Genomic DNA, 19,856 nt, shown 5'->3' with positions numbered 1-19,856 from the left:
CCACAGCCAAGTGGCTTTAAACTTCCTCTTCACATGATCAGATTAACACTGAGACCTACGTAAAAGTTTGGTTCACAAGTTAACTTTTATCCATAGGTTCATGTGTTTAAAAACAATACAGACTTTGACTTTCTCAGGGATAGTTTAGGAAGCTATCCTGCCTCTTCCAGCAAAATTATCCCATGAGAAACCAGATGGGAATTTTTCTCTCTGCCATCTCACAGACCACAGCTATCCTTCTCCACTTAGTCCCTTTTATTTTGTAATTTCTACCAAACTCATTCACATCCTCCTCCTGTGTTTTCATCCTCCTAGAGCTCCCTTCAGCAGCCCTGTGAAAGATACAAAAGGAATGCAGAACAATTCCTTGTGCGGACGTGATGGACCAAGCTGAGCTGTACTTTGCTTAGTTTGGCAGATAGTCACAGTATTATAAAAACTGCTTTCACAAACAAATACTCAGTTTGCAAAAGTCTCTCTCCCCCACAATCCAAGAAAAAGACTGTCATCACATCATTCTGCAATGACTAAGTAATTGCAAAATACTTAAGATCCGTGGATATTCCCCTGTATGAAAGCACTTGGGAAGCTGCCATTTAGCATCCAGCTGTAAAACCTGCAGGGCTTCTGTGGATAAAAAGTCTTTCCCCCAGAGCTTATTACAGATGTTTAGAAAAGGTAGTCTTAAGCAGGGTCAAACTAATTTTGTTTCTACTTGGTATGTCAGATACAAGGTTAATGAGCAGAGAAATAATTTTTGACAGAAAAAAAATTTAGACCACTCCATCCTAATGGAAAAGGATAGTAAATTATTTTAGAAATTACTAATTAAAAGGCAAGTATTGAACACTTGCTCTTACTGCCTTCTTGAAGGACCATGAGCCATTTGAAGAGCCCAAAATAACAAGAAAATGTTGCCCAGTCATCTATTTTTTTCCTATATATATATATATAAATATATTTGTAGCTCCTACTACACCTCAGATAATACAGTTTCAAACAAGAACCAAGTTCCACTTGCTACCTTGTCCATTCTTTTATTCCCAACTTCTAGCAGCTGAGAAGCTGACAGTGAGTAGCATCTCTTCTTGCAGGATCTGGCCCTCACCAGCACAGGTCCCTGGGCTCCATCAGCAGCTGCTGAGCCCTGCCATGCAACAGATCCTCTGCTTTTAACATCTCTACTTACATCCCCAAAGGAAACAAAAGTATTATTCTAAGTATATATTCTTTGAATTTAGCTACCCTGAAGGAATAGGCGGACTAAAGATCATCCAACCAGAAATTCTGGCTCCCATTTTTGTGTGCCAGTAGCCTGCTCGCCCTGCCTGCAAGTTCAGGGAGTTCTGAGGCAGTACATGCTCCTGTGTGTGAACTGGGCACAGACCTGGCAGAGCCCACACATTCCTGTGCTTGGAGAACTGGACAGGACCCACTTCTGCCACTCACCTTCTGCTGGGCCACTGCCCGGGGGTCACAGCAGCAACATGCTTCTCCTTGTTATCTAACAATTTCATCAGATATTATCCTGTTAGATCAGAAATAGCTCATGCTTATCCAAAACCCTGGATTTCTGGACAATATCCAGAGAGACTACCTTCTGAAATGAACTATGGAACACAGCTCTCTTTCAGAAAAACTGCTGAAAGCAGTATTTGACCCGAGTTTCCAGATTCTTGGGGATCCACAGCTGCTTCTGAGGGCTCTGAGAAGGCAACTACAGAAAGAAAGTTGTCTGGCCAGTCTTCAAGTATGTTTATGCACACCAAGTAAGAGTTTCCACTACTACAGGAAATTTTTACAGGATCCACAAATCCTATTTGGAAACCACAGATTTAAAACATATCCTCCAGTAAACAAGAGTTTTACTGTCAAATATACTCAGGAAGTTTCTCAATATCTTTTTCTCAGCCTGTTCAGTTTCTTTGGGCATAGAATTCCTGCCACTCTGCCTGTCAAAAAGGAAGGTATTTTGACACGATCCATACCATCGTTACAAGACACAGAGATATATTCATTGTGGGCAGTAAATACGGGGTGCAGTCTCCTCACAGCTGAACAGTCTGCTCCGCCCAGCATACTGTCCACAGCAGAAGGAGAAAGAAAAACCGCTACATGAGAAAAATCAAGAGGGTAACAAAAAAAAAAAAGTGGTAACACTTACGGTCAAGTCCATTGATGTATCTCATTGTAATTTCACAGTGCCCCCAAACTGCACTGACAATGGGGTAAAGTTTTTTCCCTTTTAGTCCTCTGAAGGCCACTCCAAGATACTGTCCATCGACCATGAAGCTAAGCGTCCCTTCATCCATATCCAAAACCACCAGTAAGGAATCTGGGAGTACAAAAGACTCATCTGGTTCCAAAAAGACGGGGTACGTGACCCCGGGCTGGTTTTTACAGTTGTGGTAGAGTTTGTTGCGCCCCAGATCCCAGCCCCAGGATTCATTGTTGCTACCAACCAAGGACGTGTATCCCACCGAGTGCAGCGGCGCGTCGGCCGTGGAGACGCCCACCACGGCGTGAGTCCCGCGCTGCCTCGTGGGCCAGTGGATCTGCCACACGTGCAGGCCCCGCGTGTAGCCCACCTTGCCCCGGATGCAATCTGTGCTCTGTGCCACCGGGTGTCTGTGGAAAGTCAGTTTATCATCCTCCTTTACAAATATATTTAACGAGCGATCTTCGTTATTCCAAGCGTGTTTGTACTGGACCTCCAGCTTGGCAGGGGGCATATCCAACAGCATGTCCAGGCGCGCGGGCTTGCAGAAATCCGGGCCTCTCAGCTCTCGTTTCACGGGTCTATAAGGGGGCTCCCTCACATCCACAGACTTTATGCTCCCTGAGATTTTCTGGCCCATTGCTTGGCTGCAGGTTTACAAAGGAGAAAGAAAAGTTGACTTTGGCCCAACGTCACCTCATGAAAGCACCGTTACACTGAGCCAGTGACCTGACAAGCTGAGTGGATTTACTCCTTCTGTTTGGAGTTTTTTAGCAGCAATGTTTTCAGAGTAAAAAATGCTCCTGAAAGAAAGCAGAAAGTTTCCAGTTAGTTTAAGAAAGCCAATAGGAAACCCACAGCATATTTTTGAAGTGCTTCTTCTCATCCCTAGGAGCTATTTTAAACACCAGAGCTAAATGCACTCCTCCTTGTGCAGTGTCCTGCAGCGCTAGCCAGGCTGCCAGCAGGATGCGGAGCCCACCAGCGCAGACAGTCATTTCCTCCAATTCATGATAGGATGCAGACATTCCTCACCTTCTGCCCTTCCACCTATTTTGTCTGGCCAAGTTCACAGCGGGCCCAAAGCAGGCAGATGCTGTTCCCCAACAACAGGGACAAACTTTATGTGCTGCGGTAGCTTCACTTTCACTTGTGCTTTTGGTTCAGTCTCAGACACACACTAGGTCAGAATCTTTTCTTTCCAGACATGCTCTGTCCTGGGCCCTGGTGACAGAGACTTCAGCTTCTCTGCCATTATTAAAACAATTGCAGCCAACAGCAAATGGCAGCAAAATTTAAATGTTTCTTTTGAATTTACCCTGACATTAAATAAAAGGAGAAAAATATCAAAAATTCATCAAGATTTTGAGGTTGTTGTTTTTTGGTTTTTGGTTTTTTGTTTTTTTTTTTTTTAATAAAGGAGCTAAAAGAAAAAAAAAAGGACAGCAGTACGAAAAGGAGCCTTGGAAGGACGAATGAAGAATGGCTGTTTCAGTTCTTTGGCAGACATTTCTAATGGGCAGCTACTGCAACAGGGGATGTTCCTAATGCTAATGGACAGTAGGCTAATCCACAGTTACTGTGTTTCAGTATTCAACTGACCTAGAAGACAGTAAGACACATTATGGGGAATACATGATTTTGAAATGTATTATTTCTTTGCCTCCACAGACAAACAGGGCAAAAAAGCACCAGGAAAAGCTTCTCTGCAGCCTGGATAAGTTAGATTTTTTCACATTTCAGAGCTCAGGTAGAGTGTAGAGATAAATCAAGAACCTCTAAAAGTACTAGAGGAGTAGAAATTAAGACAGAGTCCTATAAATTCAAATACATGATTGACATGGGATCAAATACAGTATCTGCAGCAGCAGACATACTTCTGTCCTCTAGCAAAATCAGTGCCAAATCCAGGAATGCTCAAATATAGCACTCTGTTTATTTATTGACAGAGTGATGATGTGCTTCAAGAAGCAAAAAATCTCCACACTCTCAAGAGGCTGAAGAGCCCAAGTGACAGTTGCTTGTCATAAAATACCAAACAGCAGATGGGCAGAAATATTCTTGCAAAAAACATCCTGCAATATTTCATTTGGTAAGTCAAGCCCGTGTTCTTCCTTTTAAAGAACATCTACTTCAAACACACATCAGTGTAAAAGAACCAGCTCATTGCAGCTACTTTTAATGTTTGAAAATTAAACAATACATTTAAGTATCCAACCCCCTCATATCACATTTGCAGGAAGACTCACAATTCACAGGAGCTCTCCACGTGAGGTCAACTTGAATGATCCCCCTTATCCCTTTCCAAACCATGTAAGAGGAATCCAAAACTTTAAACAGCAACTACATTTAAGCTGATGCTTCCCATTTCCAATAGTGCACAAGCACTCATGGGTTGTTTCAAAGCTATGATGCCAATTTGGCCCAGCAAAGCAAATTCAGTGCTTTATTCCACACCTATAATCCCACGAGAAATGAAATATTGACACCGATAAACAGACAGGGAAGCAACAGGAGTAAATGTTGTAAGCAAACTTTCATAGGAGGATACATGCTCAGGGATTGAGTAATTCCTTTTAAAAAGTGATTATTTGAGCTTGAAAGGAAATGAAAAGGGAAAACATCAGACTTTCAAAGGCAACGTCAGTGACATCTATTTGAGATTTAGCTCTACATGCCTTTGAAAATTTCTACTTTAAAGCACAAGACAATTGCCACATTCCTGTCAGGGTGCTGAGGGGAGACAGCCGGGGAAGTCCTCAGTGCATCCTGCTGTATCACTTCCTGATCACATGAGAAACTAAACTTGGCACACATGTTTGCCTGGCAAATCACCAAGAAATTATAAACCCTGAATTGACTCACTTGGCAAGCCACAGACATTCTTCCTCATGTGCCCCAAACTGCAACATAAATAAGCTGCTAATAGATAGATCAGTATTTCAGAGGAGTAAAATGCATCATTATGAGTACCTTGATATACACACAACTGTGTCTGCACTCTGGGATGCCGTCAGTAAGTACTTTAATTTGAAACTGTATCTTACAATATTAACTCTTTCATCACAAATGAACATTACCACATAAATCAATTAGATAATTAAATATTTTGCCAAATAGCACTGCACGGACATAGTATGAAACAACAGTGGAAAAATCTTACAGTTAGGCAGTTCTGGTTGCTGGAGCTGAGTAGTAGCTTGTGGTATTGCACTAAATAGTTTATTTAGTTGTTGTTTTGCACTGGGTGATTGGAGATTTGCACTGAGTAGTCTTTATATTGCACTGAATAGTTTATGTTATATCACATGGTTTGTTCAGGCACAATTTCTTACAATAGCTGACACAAAGACTTATGCGAGGAGCAGCCTTGCCTCCCAACCCAGGCAGCAGCAATGAGAGCTCCACGGGGAGCAATTCATCCATAAAGTCCTCCTGGCAGCTCACTACAGTCCCCTTGGGTGCTTGCAGGAGCGATGTGTATCAAAAGCCAGATCATCCATGGCCTTGCCTGTGTCCTGTCCTTTTCCACCAAGCAGATGGCAGGGACCCAGCTGAGGCAGGGCACAGCAGGGAAGCACCACTGTGCCCTCCACTGTCAGCAGCTGCTGCTGGAGGGACACAGCTCACCAAGGCTCAGCCTGTCTCCACCAACAAAATCCTCCCTACTTCCACAGGGTACACACTGGCAGCACAGGAGTGGTGCTCAGGAAAGTCACTCTTGCCCCACTACCATAGGGATCTGCAGGCAGCTTCTCCTCACACCAGCAGCTGTGGGAAAGCTGTGCCCACTCCCATGCAGGGAAGGGGAGTGCCAAACAATTCATCTGGCAAAGGTACCCCAGACCTGCTTCCTGTCTGCAGCACGGGATCAATACCTACACAGCATTACCAAAAGCTGTGACTCAGGGACAACAGATTATTCCTGTCAGACTTGTTAGTGTTCAACTCACTTACAGAAATATTTGGTTGTAAAACCTTCTTACCATCACCTGAGTCAATAGAAACTTGTCAAAGCACAGTGTCATTCAACTGTTCTTTTTGCAATCTTACACCTAAGTAGAGAAACTAAGATTTCCTTGCCTAAATCTTCTCACCAGATACATAAATATTCAGAAATAGAAAGAACGTAAGTTTTCACTGTATAGCTTTGCTTTGAAGGTTTTCCCAAATCTTTGCTCTTCCCAGAGTTTCAAACCACTATAGGAGTTAGAAAACAATAAACTATTTCAAACTGGTTTAATATATGACCTCTCCATTACACTGGTTTAGTGACTGACACTAAATTTCACCACTTATCCCTGTGTGAGAAGACTGGTGGTTTTTGCAGCCTAAATAATTTCTGTTCCACAGTTTCCCATTCATGCTGAGCTTTGTCAGGCTACAATGATCAGAGTAAATGCACTGTACAGGAACAATACAACTCCAAACAGGAAAAGCGTGTCAATGTCACTTAGCACTATCTTCATTCAGACTGCTAAAATATTTAGGGAAATCATTCACAATAAAACCACAAATTACACTTACTATATAAAGCTTTGCTGGGACATCACTTTGCTGTAATTAAACAGGGTGCATTTCTTAAGTTTGGTATGCTGGCATAAGTAGAACATAATTGATAAAAGAAACGTGCTTTCAGCAAAGTCAGCTTTCAGCATTCATAGTTGTATTTCCCTCTGGATCACAAACTAGATATGCAGGAAGCTTGACAAACATGCATAAGAAATGACAGCACACAAACACAATTCAAAACTACATTAGGAACTCGCTAGGACTCAGGTTCATCCTCCTAAAATAACACTTACCCAAAGAGTGAGAAGCAGAAGGTGAGTCCCAGCTAATGACAGTGACCAGTGAAAGGGGCCATCAGAAAAAGCAGGGAAGGAGATGCCTCTATCCAACAGCATTGCCAATGTCTACAGAGCACTTCTCACTCTTTCTGCTGTTGGCCCTCATTCATATTGTTCCTCCTGCAGCCAGACCTCAGTGCCACCTCCCCTGCCAATGTGAGCTTTGTCACCAGCCAGCAAGGACTCCTGAATGCCAAGAGAGGCAGCACTGAACCAAGGCCACTCCTCTGTGGGCACCAGAACTGCTCCTTCCCCAGACGCCCAAACAGAACAGACACAGTGTCTGAACACTCTGAATGTAACAGCAGTCCCAAAGTCCCTACAGAAGGAATAGGAAGAAGAAAAACACATGATGTGCTATGCTGGGCAGATCAATGAAAGGGGTTTATGTATGTTCAAGGACAAGGACTTTTACCCCCAGCCAGACAATGTAAAGGCACAAGGCCCAGTGTCTATCAACTTTGCTCCCAGTGTGCAAACAGCCACATAACCATGACAACACTGTTTTGAGGGTGACAATGAATTAAGCACATTTTTCGCACTTAAAGAGACTGGGTAGCCTGGATTCAACTATAGATCCTAGTATCCAACATTGTTCAGAATGGGCCATAAATCAACAGTGTTGGCTTCCTTGGTCAGACTGGGAATATGCAATAACAATGCAACCAGACAAAAATGTTTGGCTATTCCAAGCTGTCCTGTGCTACAGACAAAATTTGATGCTGCATGCACACTTAGCAAGTGACATTTAATATGTGGGATGAACAATGCAGCAGTAAATCATGACTTCTTCGATTCCTGAAAGGAATGCAAATCCTGAAAATCCCAAGGACATTCCTCCATAAAGAGTAAGTTGTTTTGTAATGTTACAAAAATGTAATTGTTTCAAAAATCAGGATAAGCTTGTTATTAAAAAAGACTGTGCATTTAGCTGCTTGGAATTAGAATAATCTGAAATACCATACCATCTGTACCATCTGACTTAGAAGCAGTTTAGTCATACGATGAAGAATGCAGAAAGAATCCTGAGTAGCAATGAATACAGTGGAATGTATATTTTTAAATACTTCCATCTACTGTATTTTGGAATGGAGCTGACTTGAGGTTTTGGGTTGGTTTTATGCCTTCCTCTCTCTGCATGTGTTTCTGTAATTCTCCCTTTTCATGCTGAAAGTTGGTTTTAGATGAAGACATTTCTATTCTGAAGAAACATGAACTGAAAATACTTCAAGTCTGTAAACAGTTTTTCTGTGTAATCACTTCTCAGAATACAGCAATGCATTTTGAAAAACAAATATAGTAACACAATGCAACAAAAACTACTTTTTTCACTATTCAGGTCCTTTTAAAACTAGAGATATTTCAGTTCTTAAGTTCCTGAAAGGAAACAGCACTTTTCTTTCCAGGGTATATAACAAGAATATCCATGCGATCCCACAACTACCATAAGGGTACAGATGTTCAAGCTGCTACATCCTTTCTACCACCCTTTCCTAGTCATTTCTCCCTTTTGTCTTCAGCCACCTGCATTCAAATGGCCCTGAAATGGGTCTGCCTCAGAAATCTAAAGTGAGTAAAATCTAGTGTTTTATTTTGCCAAGTTATTTTCAGGTGAATAAGCCCTCTGATCTAGAATACCAGACAGTTATGTAAATACTTGCTCTGGCAAAAGGAAAGAGAGAGAGAAAAAATTAAAATCTCAAAGGCAGAACCATTCCTTTAGGCAGCAGTCCAAACCATGGAGCAAATTTCCACAGTCACTTCAAGCTGCCCTAAGCGGCACAGTCTGAATTCAGCACAGGCATGAGCTTCTGCTTACATCTTCCTCTCTCTTCAAAATCATTCATCTTCCACCCCTTCTGTCACAGCAAATACCTTCCTGTTTTTTCCAAACAGCTGATGTGATCATTTTTAATATTCAAGTGTCAGGGTTGTATCAAAAGAGCAAATTAACACTCGAAAAAGGCTTAACACTAAATTGAAAATTATGTTTTCAGCTCCACTTTGCATTTTACATGATCCTTTGCCATTTTATATTTCTACTCACCATGCTTCACCAAGTAAGTAATACCAATAGGTGTCACACACATGAGATTTAAAACCCAAGAAATAATTAAATTTTGATATTGCAGTTTCTCACCGGTCATTACTACTTTTCATCAGCCTAACCTTTTTCTTTTTAGACAATTCATTTTACATTTTACCTCTACAGCTTTGTAGAGGATCAATAGCCCTACAGCTTCAGTTTCAAAATCAGAACATCCATTACGTGACAGCCTCAAAGTGTGGCTGAATACATTTCCACTGCCTTTCTTTTACTGCAGTTCCTTTTGCTGTAATGTGCAATGGAGCCAGTTGGCCTTTAAAATGAAATAAGTTAAAAAGCCATAAATGAGAGAAATACTCCTGGAAAGCATCATTCCTCAGTCTAGCCAGTTGCAAATCCCAGGGAACGTGCCAGAGATGATCCCTGAGCAGACTGAGGGAAGGCCTGCAGATGGTAGGAAGTGACAAGCAGACAGATGAGAGCTCCTCTGGCTTGACAGAATGGTTCACCAGAACTTTACTGCAACTGCAGAAACTGTAACTTGGCCCCTCAGCTTTAGTCTTCGATTGTGTCACTGTTTCCCAAGCTTGGCAAGGCTTTGTAAATCATAAGGGAACCTTGGTCTGCAACTGGTTTTTACCAGTACCATGGTAAGGATGGGGCTAAGGAGGAACACTCACTAGTAGCAGCTCTGTGGGGGTCAACATCACAAGGCTACTGCAGATTTGCCAGACCCCACAAGAGATGGCTCCACTCTCACAGTGCCTGTCTGTACATTGCAGTGGATGATTCTAGGGCCGTGCCTCAGTATCTTTTATAAAAATACATGCACCACCAGCTTAAAATTTGCAATGCTTCTGGAATGGCCAGAATAATTTTGTGATCATCTTTTGCACCCAAGTCTTACTTTATGTAATTCCCATTTGGACTGAATCAGTTACAGACACCTGTGAGATGTGCTCAGCTGAAGCAGCCCATCAGAGGCAGTTCCTGATGTCACCTGGATGTCATTAACACTTCCAGCAGTGCTGCAGCAGTCCAGTGACACAAAGAGACCATGCCTCTGGCCAAACATAGGAGGCAAGAGCTGGAGGGATTCCTCCCCTTGTGAACTGAACAGACTGATGCAGAAGAGATGCCCCCAAAGGCTGTCTTGGACAAACCACGGGTGGACACAAATGCACACGGGGTCAGGCCCATTGCCCCAGTCAGGGCTGCAGAGTGAGAGGGGGAGGCCAAGGCTGGAGGGAACCCAGCCATTGTTCCTGCACAAACATGCAGGAGATGAATGCATGAGAACAAGTCTGATGGTGAACAAAAGCGTATTCTTTTGTCTAATAGGAAAATAGACTTACACAATCACACCATCTGCATCCCTCCCAGTCCTTCCCCCTCAGCTACTTCAGTCAATAGCCAGCCTCAGCCAACTCTGACAGGGCAGCAGCAGGCTCAGGAATAACTGTTCCTACAGGACAGGACAGACATCCTGGAAGTGAGCACATGGAACACCAGGCTGGGCTGCCAGGCCACATCTTGCCAAGAAACCCTGATGAGAAGGAGCTCACATCAAAGCTGCAACTGCAGGCAAAGTGTCCTGAAGATTTCATGTCAAGTCAGCCACAAGACACAAAACCAGGAAGCAATGCTTCATCAGTCCCACAGTTCCTTGTTCTAAACAACAGAAATTAAGTAAACACACTTCACATATGTTATGGAAACATCGTGACAAAATCAGATTGCACAGAATCTGTATTTCCCAGGTGAGGCAACGAATCGAGTTTCTTTGGAGTGCTGACAAAAAGACAAAACAACAAAACAACTTCCTGTTAAACAAATAAATGTTTTTGCAAAACCCCACATTATTTAAGCAACAACAATGAATTTCATCTGTTTCAAACACCAGCCACTACTAAAGCCCATCTGTCAGTAGAGAACAATTGCACAGACAAGTGGAGATAATGGAGAAAGTAATATCCTAGAAACAAACTGCCTAAGCTCAAAGTAACAAAATTGATTTTCCTCATGCTTATAAAAGCTTTTTCATTTTACCAAGTAATACTTTTGTGTCTGTTTTTATTTCTTTAGGAAATTTAGGAAACAGGGTACTTGGTAACACAGGAGAGGCAGGGGAAAGGCACAGGGTTTTAAGGAGTTAAAGAGTCACAGACAGTTACATCCCCATGTAAAACATCTGACTCCTGAAGACACAAAGGACACCTTGGTGAGAACCCAGAATGGGTCGCACAGTGGTGAATCACAGAATGGTTTGGTTTGGGAGGGACTTTAAAGATCATCAGGACTCAGGCTAATAGCACAAAGCTGAGTAAGGGGAGGTTCACTTTGGATATCAGGAAAATGTTTTTCACCCAGAGGATGGTTGGGCACTGAACAGGCTCCCCAGGGAAGGTGACAGCACCAAGCCTGTTCAAGAAGTGTCTGATCAATGCTTTCAGACACAGGGTGTGACTCTTGGAGTGTCCTGTGCAGGCCAGAAGCTCCCTTAATGATCCTGTTGGGTCCCCTCCAACTGAGGATATTCTGTGATTTAAGATTTCGTTCCAGCCTCTCTGCCATGGTCAGGGACACCTGTCCTTACACCAGATTGTTCAATGCTCCATCCAGCCTGGCCTTGAACACTTCCTGGGACGGGGCATCCATAAAATCTCTGTGCCCCCGGCTCTGGCCAGCTCCTTATCTCCTGAGTGATTCTTAGATCAAATCCACATTTCTCCAGTTTAGAAACAGAGATGTCCTGTGGGAGGGTGTTAGATGCTTTGCATAAATCCAGGTAGATTATATCCATTGCTTTTTCCTGATCCACCAGTGACAATCTTACCATAGAAGGCCACTAAATTTGCCAGGTATAGTTTGCCCTCATTGAAGCCCTGCCGGCTGTGTGGAATGTGATTTTCTTTCTGGCTCTTTCATTGTCCTAGAGCCAGATTAAGCAGAAAGGCTGCCTTTTCAAATCAATACTGTTCTATGGAGAAAAACTATACCAGACTTAGCAGTGTTAAAATCAGAGAGGGCCTCCAACTAGGAAAAGCCATGGTGGAAGAAGCTGCTACTTAGAGTAGCATTTACATCTCTCTATTACTGACTTAACAATGTACACCCTCAAAGAAATTCATGCTGCAAGTGCCAACAATTCCAGGTATTTCTGACCACAGGAAAATACTTTAAAAAGCCCACACTAGACTTCCTAATAGAGGTATGGATAAAAATAAATCAGCTTTGTGCCTGCCTACAGGGCAACTCTCAATATAAACTGTGATCTATAAGCTCAAACACAAGGCCTGTATTTCTTAAAATAACTTTACACTCTAGTTCCCTCTACTAAGCAGTCTTCTGCAGCGAAATTTCTTTTAAGCAGTATTTTATTTGTAACAATTAATTACTAACCATATTTCCTTCTTTAATGCATTGGATGAAAAGGGAGGAAAAAAACATTGAAAGTTATTTGGAAGAAAACTGCACCAGGATGCAAGCTTTGATGTGAATAAAAATATACTAGTACTTAATCTTTAGGTGTACTGCTGCTGAAATAAAATAAGTAACATTGTGTTTCGGAAGCCTTGCAAAAGCTATATTAAAAATAAAATACAGCATATTCTAATTAATCTCTGTACAACCCTCCTATATTTGATATGATGGCAGAAAATCTTCCAGACGTGATCTAAATCTGCCAGATTCTGATTCTCCAATAACTCAGGAAGGGACCTGCTCTGCCCTGGAGAAAAATGTGTTCAGTCTAAATTTGGATCAGCAGCACTTTAGACAAAGAGAAAGCACATCAGTAATTACAAGTTAATCTTCAGCAACAGGTGGAATACACTGAAAACAAAGTGCTCTGAGTTTTCAATTCTGGAAAAACAAAACCCTAGATTGTATTGGGATATACAGATCATGTTGATTTGCAGCATGATAAAGAATAAAAGTATTATTTAGAAATATGTTTAAAAGTAAAAGCCTACCTCCAGGAAAATAAGTCATCTTCCCACTGATTTGCATTCTTGAATGAATACTGCAAAAATTATTCTTTTTTCTACTTCTTCAGAGCTAAACTTGTTTTTGCTTACTACATCCTCAAGAGCAGCACAAGTAGCATAAAATGAAGTAGATTTATACAAAGATCCTTCCAGAACCATTTGAACCAACCAAGATGTTCACTTAAGCCTAAATACAAACTTGCATTTCTCAATCATTTACTGCTGCAAAAGACTTGCAAGATATGTACAAACCACACCATTGTTGAATATAAAACCATGTGACATACTGCACAAGCACTACAAATAGTTTCAGAGAAGAAAAGCAAGCCTTTTGGCCAAGAGGTTGAGGAAAAAAATATCTAAGGATACTGGAAATCTGAGGGGGTTTAAATTCCAACCATTCTTCGAACAGATAAACTGTTCCCTGAAGTGCTGTGTGAACACAGAAATTGCTACAAGAATCATGGGATCCAGAGGAGTTGTGCATTTTCATATTTAGCATGAACTCTTGTCACAATTCACAGTCAAGAGATCAAAAACAGAGGCAAGTTTGAAGAAAATAATTTACACAGTATGAAAGTTTAATGGAGCATTAAAACCCAGAAGTCTATTAACACTTCTAACCACCTGAAGACTCTCTCATGAACAGAGGTCTTTCTCCACAGCGAAGGAAGGAATGGAAAACAAAAGTATTTTCAATTGCCCCACATATAATCTTCATCACATCTATGGCTAACAGCTTTTTGTTACAATCCCAGTCTTTCTAGTTTCCCTCTCTTTTTCATCTCTTCCCCTCCTTTTCCTGTACATCCCATTGTTAGTTTCCTTAATACTGGGAACCCACATTTGGCTTAAAATTTTACCCATTTTTAGCATCCTTTTCAGATATTTACCTCCCCACCTGGCACTGCTAGAAAGAGAAGCATATGGAAGCACACTCAACCCTCACCTTTCATTAGGTAGCAGACTCATGAGCAATTATCAGAATACATTATCATCTTATTAACACAGCATAATCAAGGGGAGCTGAAAAAGTCTATGTAGTGTCAAGCTCCTCTCTGAAATTCTCCTAAGGCAAAAAAACCCACCTGTAAACACAGATCTAAATTTCTGAAATTACTGCATGGCTTTAATGACAATCTGTGTAAGACACTGCAACTTCTGACACTGCAGAAATAACTTACATTTATACAAAAAACTGCAAGCTGGGACCGGGATGAATGATTTACAATTTGGAAAATAATTTGTTGAGCCAGTAGCTGTAAACACAAGAGCTGAGCCTTGCAGAGCTCCAGGCTGCCACAACACTGAGCAGTCAATACTGTTGGTGCTGCAGTAGTTACTGATGGGTGGCTTCCCCAGTACCACAAGGATCCGTAGGACAGAAATTGGTTCCAGCTGAGGCCACTTTTCTGCGCTCTGAAAAATATAGGATACTGTAACATAACCACCATCCTTGCTGGAAAGGGAGGGGATGTCTGCAAGGAAAGCAGACAGATGGACAAGAACTTTGTGCTACCATCTGACTCCCTATTTAACACCCCTTTCCCCATTCCCTAATGACACATGCTGTGAAGATAAATCATTGGGCAGAAAAGAGAATGCACTGGGTTCCCTGGGAGGGACACTGGTGGTACAATTAGGAAATGCAATTCCCTTGCTTGGGAACCACAGGGCACAGAGAAGAGAGTGTTCCCCTCTCTCCTGATGGAGGATTCAGAGTGATCTAAGCAGGAGGGAACTTCCAACACCAATAAAAAAATAAGGTAGTCGGGCTCCATTCAATTGCACTGTGCAGAAATCACTGTGATTTATGACTTCTGCCAAGAACCAAGTGCAGGGAGGGGAAACACCTCCCCTGTGTGTGCCCCTCATACTAAGCACACACCATCCTGTGTCTGTGTGAGACCACGGCTGCCTGCCTTATACAGACACAGCATTAAAGGAATTAATTCCTAAGGCAGTGGGAAAATACTACATGGGAGAACTTCCAAGTCACAAATTCTGCTTACTTAAGCTAAGCTGCTTAATCAAGTTAATTGAAGGAATTAAAAAAGCATCTGGAGAAGAACATGTTCACCAGCCAGTCTCTAGTCATTCCTGAGCTGGTGTAACTTCTTCTGGGAGCCAGTTCCCTGCTGGCACAGCACAATCTATCATCAGCCATTATACTGATTACAATCCATTAGTTTTGCTAAGTACTAATGAATTTAAACCTAGTTTTGTAATTTATTTACAAGCTATTCACATACTGGATATGAAGCATATATATACAATGCTTTGTGTTAACAAGAGAAATATAGCTGAATATTTAAGAGTTGCATGTTAAAAATGACCAATGTAAGTAATAATTCTCCTCACAAGGAACTGTTTGTGGAAATTTTTTTGGCAAGACAAGCAGGACAGAAGCTTACAGTCTTTAAAAATACAGCTGGTTAATATACAGGGGAAAACAGGTAAGAATCCACAAGAATGACAAGTTTTATGTATCAGTCCCATAAATATAAAATTCAATTAAAATGTCATTTTAGAAAACACAGAGAACAGAGCTGGCACTCTTATAAAATGGTTTTTCTTCCCCGCTATTAAGGCAGGGTGATTAAAATGAAAGATAATCCTCTTTATTTCAAAAGCTAATTATTACATGTAATGAAATTTCTTCTTGTACCATGAGACTGAACTGAATTCTACCAAGACCATCAACCCACACATCTTTGCTGTAATAAAGTATCTGCTTGAATTTTTCCTTACAGTCCTATTTCTACAATAGACTGTTAGTCTCAGCTTTGATTGCAGCACACCACATTCCTCACCACTACAGAAACCAAATGCAGAACAGCTGTGGAAGCAAACCCCACTGTAAGCAAATATTCAGACCAAAAAAAAAGAACTACAAGTAAAAAAATCCCTTGTGAAAACCCATTCACTGGGAATTCTGATGAAAGTTAAACTGCCAGTTTAGCCTTGGCTTAAGGATTATCCAGAGGAAGCATCCCACACACATTTTTCCCAGGAGGTGTAAAGAGATGCCTGCATCTGCTAAGTGCCCAGATTTTCTATCCTGCCAGCCAGCAATGCTCCGGAGGAACTGAGCTGTTTGCTACACTACTGCTTCCTGCATTGCTAATTCAGATGTCTAAATTTAGATGCTAGGTTTAGCCAACGGCTTTTCCACTTCTTCCAATAGTTAAAAGAAAAACAGTTCTGCATCAATTCACTACCTTCATCCATGTGCAGAAGAAAACATGATGTCAGAACTACACACTGGAATTACATCTCAAACCTCCAGCTATAGGGTAAGAGACACAATTCCTGCTCTTCTCCTGAATGACTGCACAACACCAGGCACTACGGAGTCACATTTCTATCTAACCCTGGGCACTGCTCACCCAGGTTCCAAAGATTTTACCACAGGGAAAACAAAATCTAAAAATAAAGGGAGTGAAGGGAGGGGGGTTGGCTTCTGCATTCCCAAAGACTTCCTGCTGCCATGTCCTCTACAAGCAGGATGTGGATGGAGTAAAGCAGTAATAGCAAGCTCATCAGTCACTCTCATGTCCCCAGAGTTCTGAGACATTTCACTTTGAATTTCCCTTTGGTGTCTTTTTCCAGCAGTCAAACTGTCACAAACTAAAACATATGGATTTTTTCTTCCCTTGCACTATTATTCACCATTGCTAGACAGAGGTGTATTCAAGTGAAAACAAACTATTGATTCTTGTTACTGGGTCTAAGAGCAGGAAATGCAAGCAAATTATCAATGCTGAAGGTGACTCGCTGAAAAAACCCCAATTATTATAAACTGAAAGCCCACTGTATCCCCAGACACAAACTCAAGGCTGCAGCCTCATGCACCTCCTCCCATCCCACTGCAGATCACTGAGATGAGGGAATTCTTGTACCACGTCACTGCTGACTCCTCACAGGAGTTGGAGCACCACAGGAGGAGGACCTTGCAGCAATTCCTGATGGTTCCCTTCATGCACCCCACCTGGGAGGTCTATTTTCACTCCCTCTTTCATTTTTTAAATCCTGACAAATACTTAGCCTTAGTTCCTTTGACAAATTAATCACCTTTTTCTCCAACTGCTGTTGAATGTTCCTCTCCTTCCCTGTCCACACTTCAAGACATTGCTACCAAGAGATCTCACAGGTGAGCCTCTCTCTCTTCTTCTCTCCACCCACACACTTGGGTTTCAAATAACACAAATAAGAATGCAAAAAAATTTAAAAAGAACAAGGACATATGCCAGGTCTCATGCTCATGCTTGTTTAATACATCTTGTTCTATTTAAACTCAAAGGATAAGATACTGCACATGTTGTAACAAATCCTTCCTGAGCACATTCTCACATCTTTGGTAGATGATCATTGCACTTACAACACAGCATCTTAGTCTAAACAAGCCAGCAGCGAACTCTGCAAGGTTTTCCAGACTCCTAGAAACAGTTACATCAGCACTGACCCAAGTACAAAGGAACTTCTTGATGTGATATTTTAAATAATCACCAGCTTCAATGTATTATTTGCCTTTGAATACGAAAGATGATAGAAAACCCACCCTTTTTATCTTGCAACTTCAAAACCAAAGGACTCCATAAATATTTAGTGAATGACCAGTACACTTAGAAGTGAGAATATCACAGCAAGTGTTGCCCAGATGTTAACAGCATCAGAGGCTGATGGTGCTGAAGGGCAGGGATAGTTAGGTGCTGGAACAAACCACAAGTTACACTAATATGCAGCAACACAGTAAAATGAGGTCGGGATGGCAATGTTTCTGTCTTTTATAGACTTTGATGTACTACCATCTTTAGTTCAAACAACTTCTGTCATCTCTGACACGCTTGACAATAGCTTTCAACAACAAGGAGAACAGTATTCTGATTTCTTTATGCTGCATCATAATTTTTGAAAGCAAGATGACAATGCACCTGAACCTCCTTGCAGGGTCAGACTCCCAAAATGTGCTCCATAGACAGAGACTTTACTCAAGCATGGGATAAAAATACCAAAGGTCAGAATGTAATTTATTATTCTCAGGTTTAGCACTACTGCTGCTCCTTTCCTAGGCAAAGTAATGGCCCTGCCCAGGTGAACTCGGTGGAGCCTCTAAATACCTTAAGTCTCTGAAAGAGTTCAGCATGTGCTCCTATCACACTCTCAGCTCCTCAATTTAAATCCAAACAGACTAGTGATAAGCCATGAGGAACAGATACTCAATTCCCCATGCACAGATGTTACACAAATTTGAAGTATCTACAAGTACATCTTTTAACATGTTAAATTAGGATTAACGTTCAACATAATCAAACAAATGAAGCAGTAAATTTTTATTTTAATGGCTTTTTTTTTTAAACTCAAGAAAGTGTCTCAGCCAGAAAATACCACACAAACAGCACCATAAGGACCGGGTTTCAATTTTAACTCTTAAATCCCCCAATCAGCTACACTGGATTTTGGGATTATTTATAACTCGAGCCAACAATTCACATAAAAGGAGTAAAATACAGGACACACTACAAAATTATATGCAATGGCATCATTGAGCAAGGAATACAAGTACAAACAAATTAACATGCAAACTTTATTTTAAAGCAACCATTCACTTCACAACACTGCAATGATTCTGTTGTCAAAAGCAAATGACAGCAGAGCTTATTCTGGAAATGAAGTCTAAAACACTGGGAAAACAAAGTTTCAAAAGTACCAGTTACCAGTGCTGGCCATCAGATTACTGAGTGTGTCCAAGCCAACTTAAAGTCATTCTCAAAACAAGAAATTGTTTATAATTTAATTAGTAACTCAGAAAGTAGTTAAAGCTTGAAATTCCCTTTACCACTTAAACCAACTATTTCTTTGGCTGTATATATAGACTTGACTCTCATGGCATTTTCTCACATGTGAAGTAATACAGTCCTTGTTGAGAACACTGTGAATTCATTGCTTAATTTTATGTGGCTTCTATCATGAAATAGTTTAATTAGGAAATAAGATCAACATTTTTGAGAATTAGTTCAGTGTTCAAAGAAAACAGCCAAGTTTCTTCCAAGACATTTTCATTCTTCCAGAGCAAAACTATTGTTTAGAATATTCTTATAGAAAAACAAAGAACCATCACACAACTCATAACCAACATACAGCCCACCACCTGGGGATTTCTGTGGACAGCACACTCTCAGTATGAAATGTAGCACTGATGTAAATACTTTGTGCAATGTGGCTCTTTTTTAAAATTATGACCTCCAATATCTACTGAAAAAAGGTATCTTTCTGCTGCAGGTAATTTGTTTCTGCATTTATTTGAAGAAGACATAGAGGAGAAGCAGTTAAAATTAAATTATAATTAAGTACATAAACCTTTCATCAGATTTGAAAAATCACACCTTTTTCCATGCCTAAAGCTATACAAGTGCTCTTGCATGACTAATACTCCTTTAAAAAGCATCTCTAAATATGTTGATTTTTAAACATTTAAGAAACTCTTCTCAACAAAGGCTACATGAGGCTGCTGCTGTGAGGTGTAGATGGAGCCTGAACAGTCTCTAGGTTCTGGTCTGGCTTCCCCCTCTCACAAAGAGCTGGGCCATATTCAGGTGCCAAGCAGAAAAACAGGAGGAAGGAATAGAGAACAGCCAGGTCAGCTGCCAGGAGTGCCTCTGCTGCCTCAGGACAAAGCAGAAATTCCAGCCCCTCCGCAGGGAATTCCCTCAGCAGCTCCCTACCCCAGCAAGGGGAGGCTTTGGGGGATG

The 19,856-nt window shown here is 41.3% G+C and overlaps 1 protein-coding gene across 4 annotated transcripts in view; it reads right to left on the bottom strand.

The window, feature by feature from the left end:
• The window catches only part of SPSB4 (splA/ryanodine receptor domain and SOCS box containing 4), a 96,656-nt gene that overhangs the window by 51,448 nt on the left and 25,352 nt on the right, over positions 1-19,856 (bottom strand). For all 4 annotated transcript variants that reach the window (XM_030954114.1, XM_030954115.1, XM_030954112.1 and 1 more), the window contains exon 2: positions 2,165-3,021. In XM_030954114.1, the coding sequence (XP_030809974.1) occupies positions 2,165-2,858 (694 nt within the window). In that variant the 5' untranslated portion in view covers positions 2,859-3,021. The remainder of the gene's footprint in view (positions 1-2,164; positions 3,022-19,856) is intronic.

Source organism: Camarhynchus parvulus, chromosome 9, assembly GCF_901933205.1.
Source record: "Camarhynchus parvulus chromosome 9, STF_HiC, whole genome shotgun sequence".
NCBI lineage: Eukaryota > Metazoa > Chordata > Aves > Passeriformes > Thraupidae > Camarhynchus > Camarhynchus parvulus.
The sequence above is the reverse complement of the archived record's forward strand: the minus strand, read 5'-3'. Positions and strand labels throughout refer to the sequence as shown.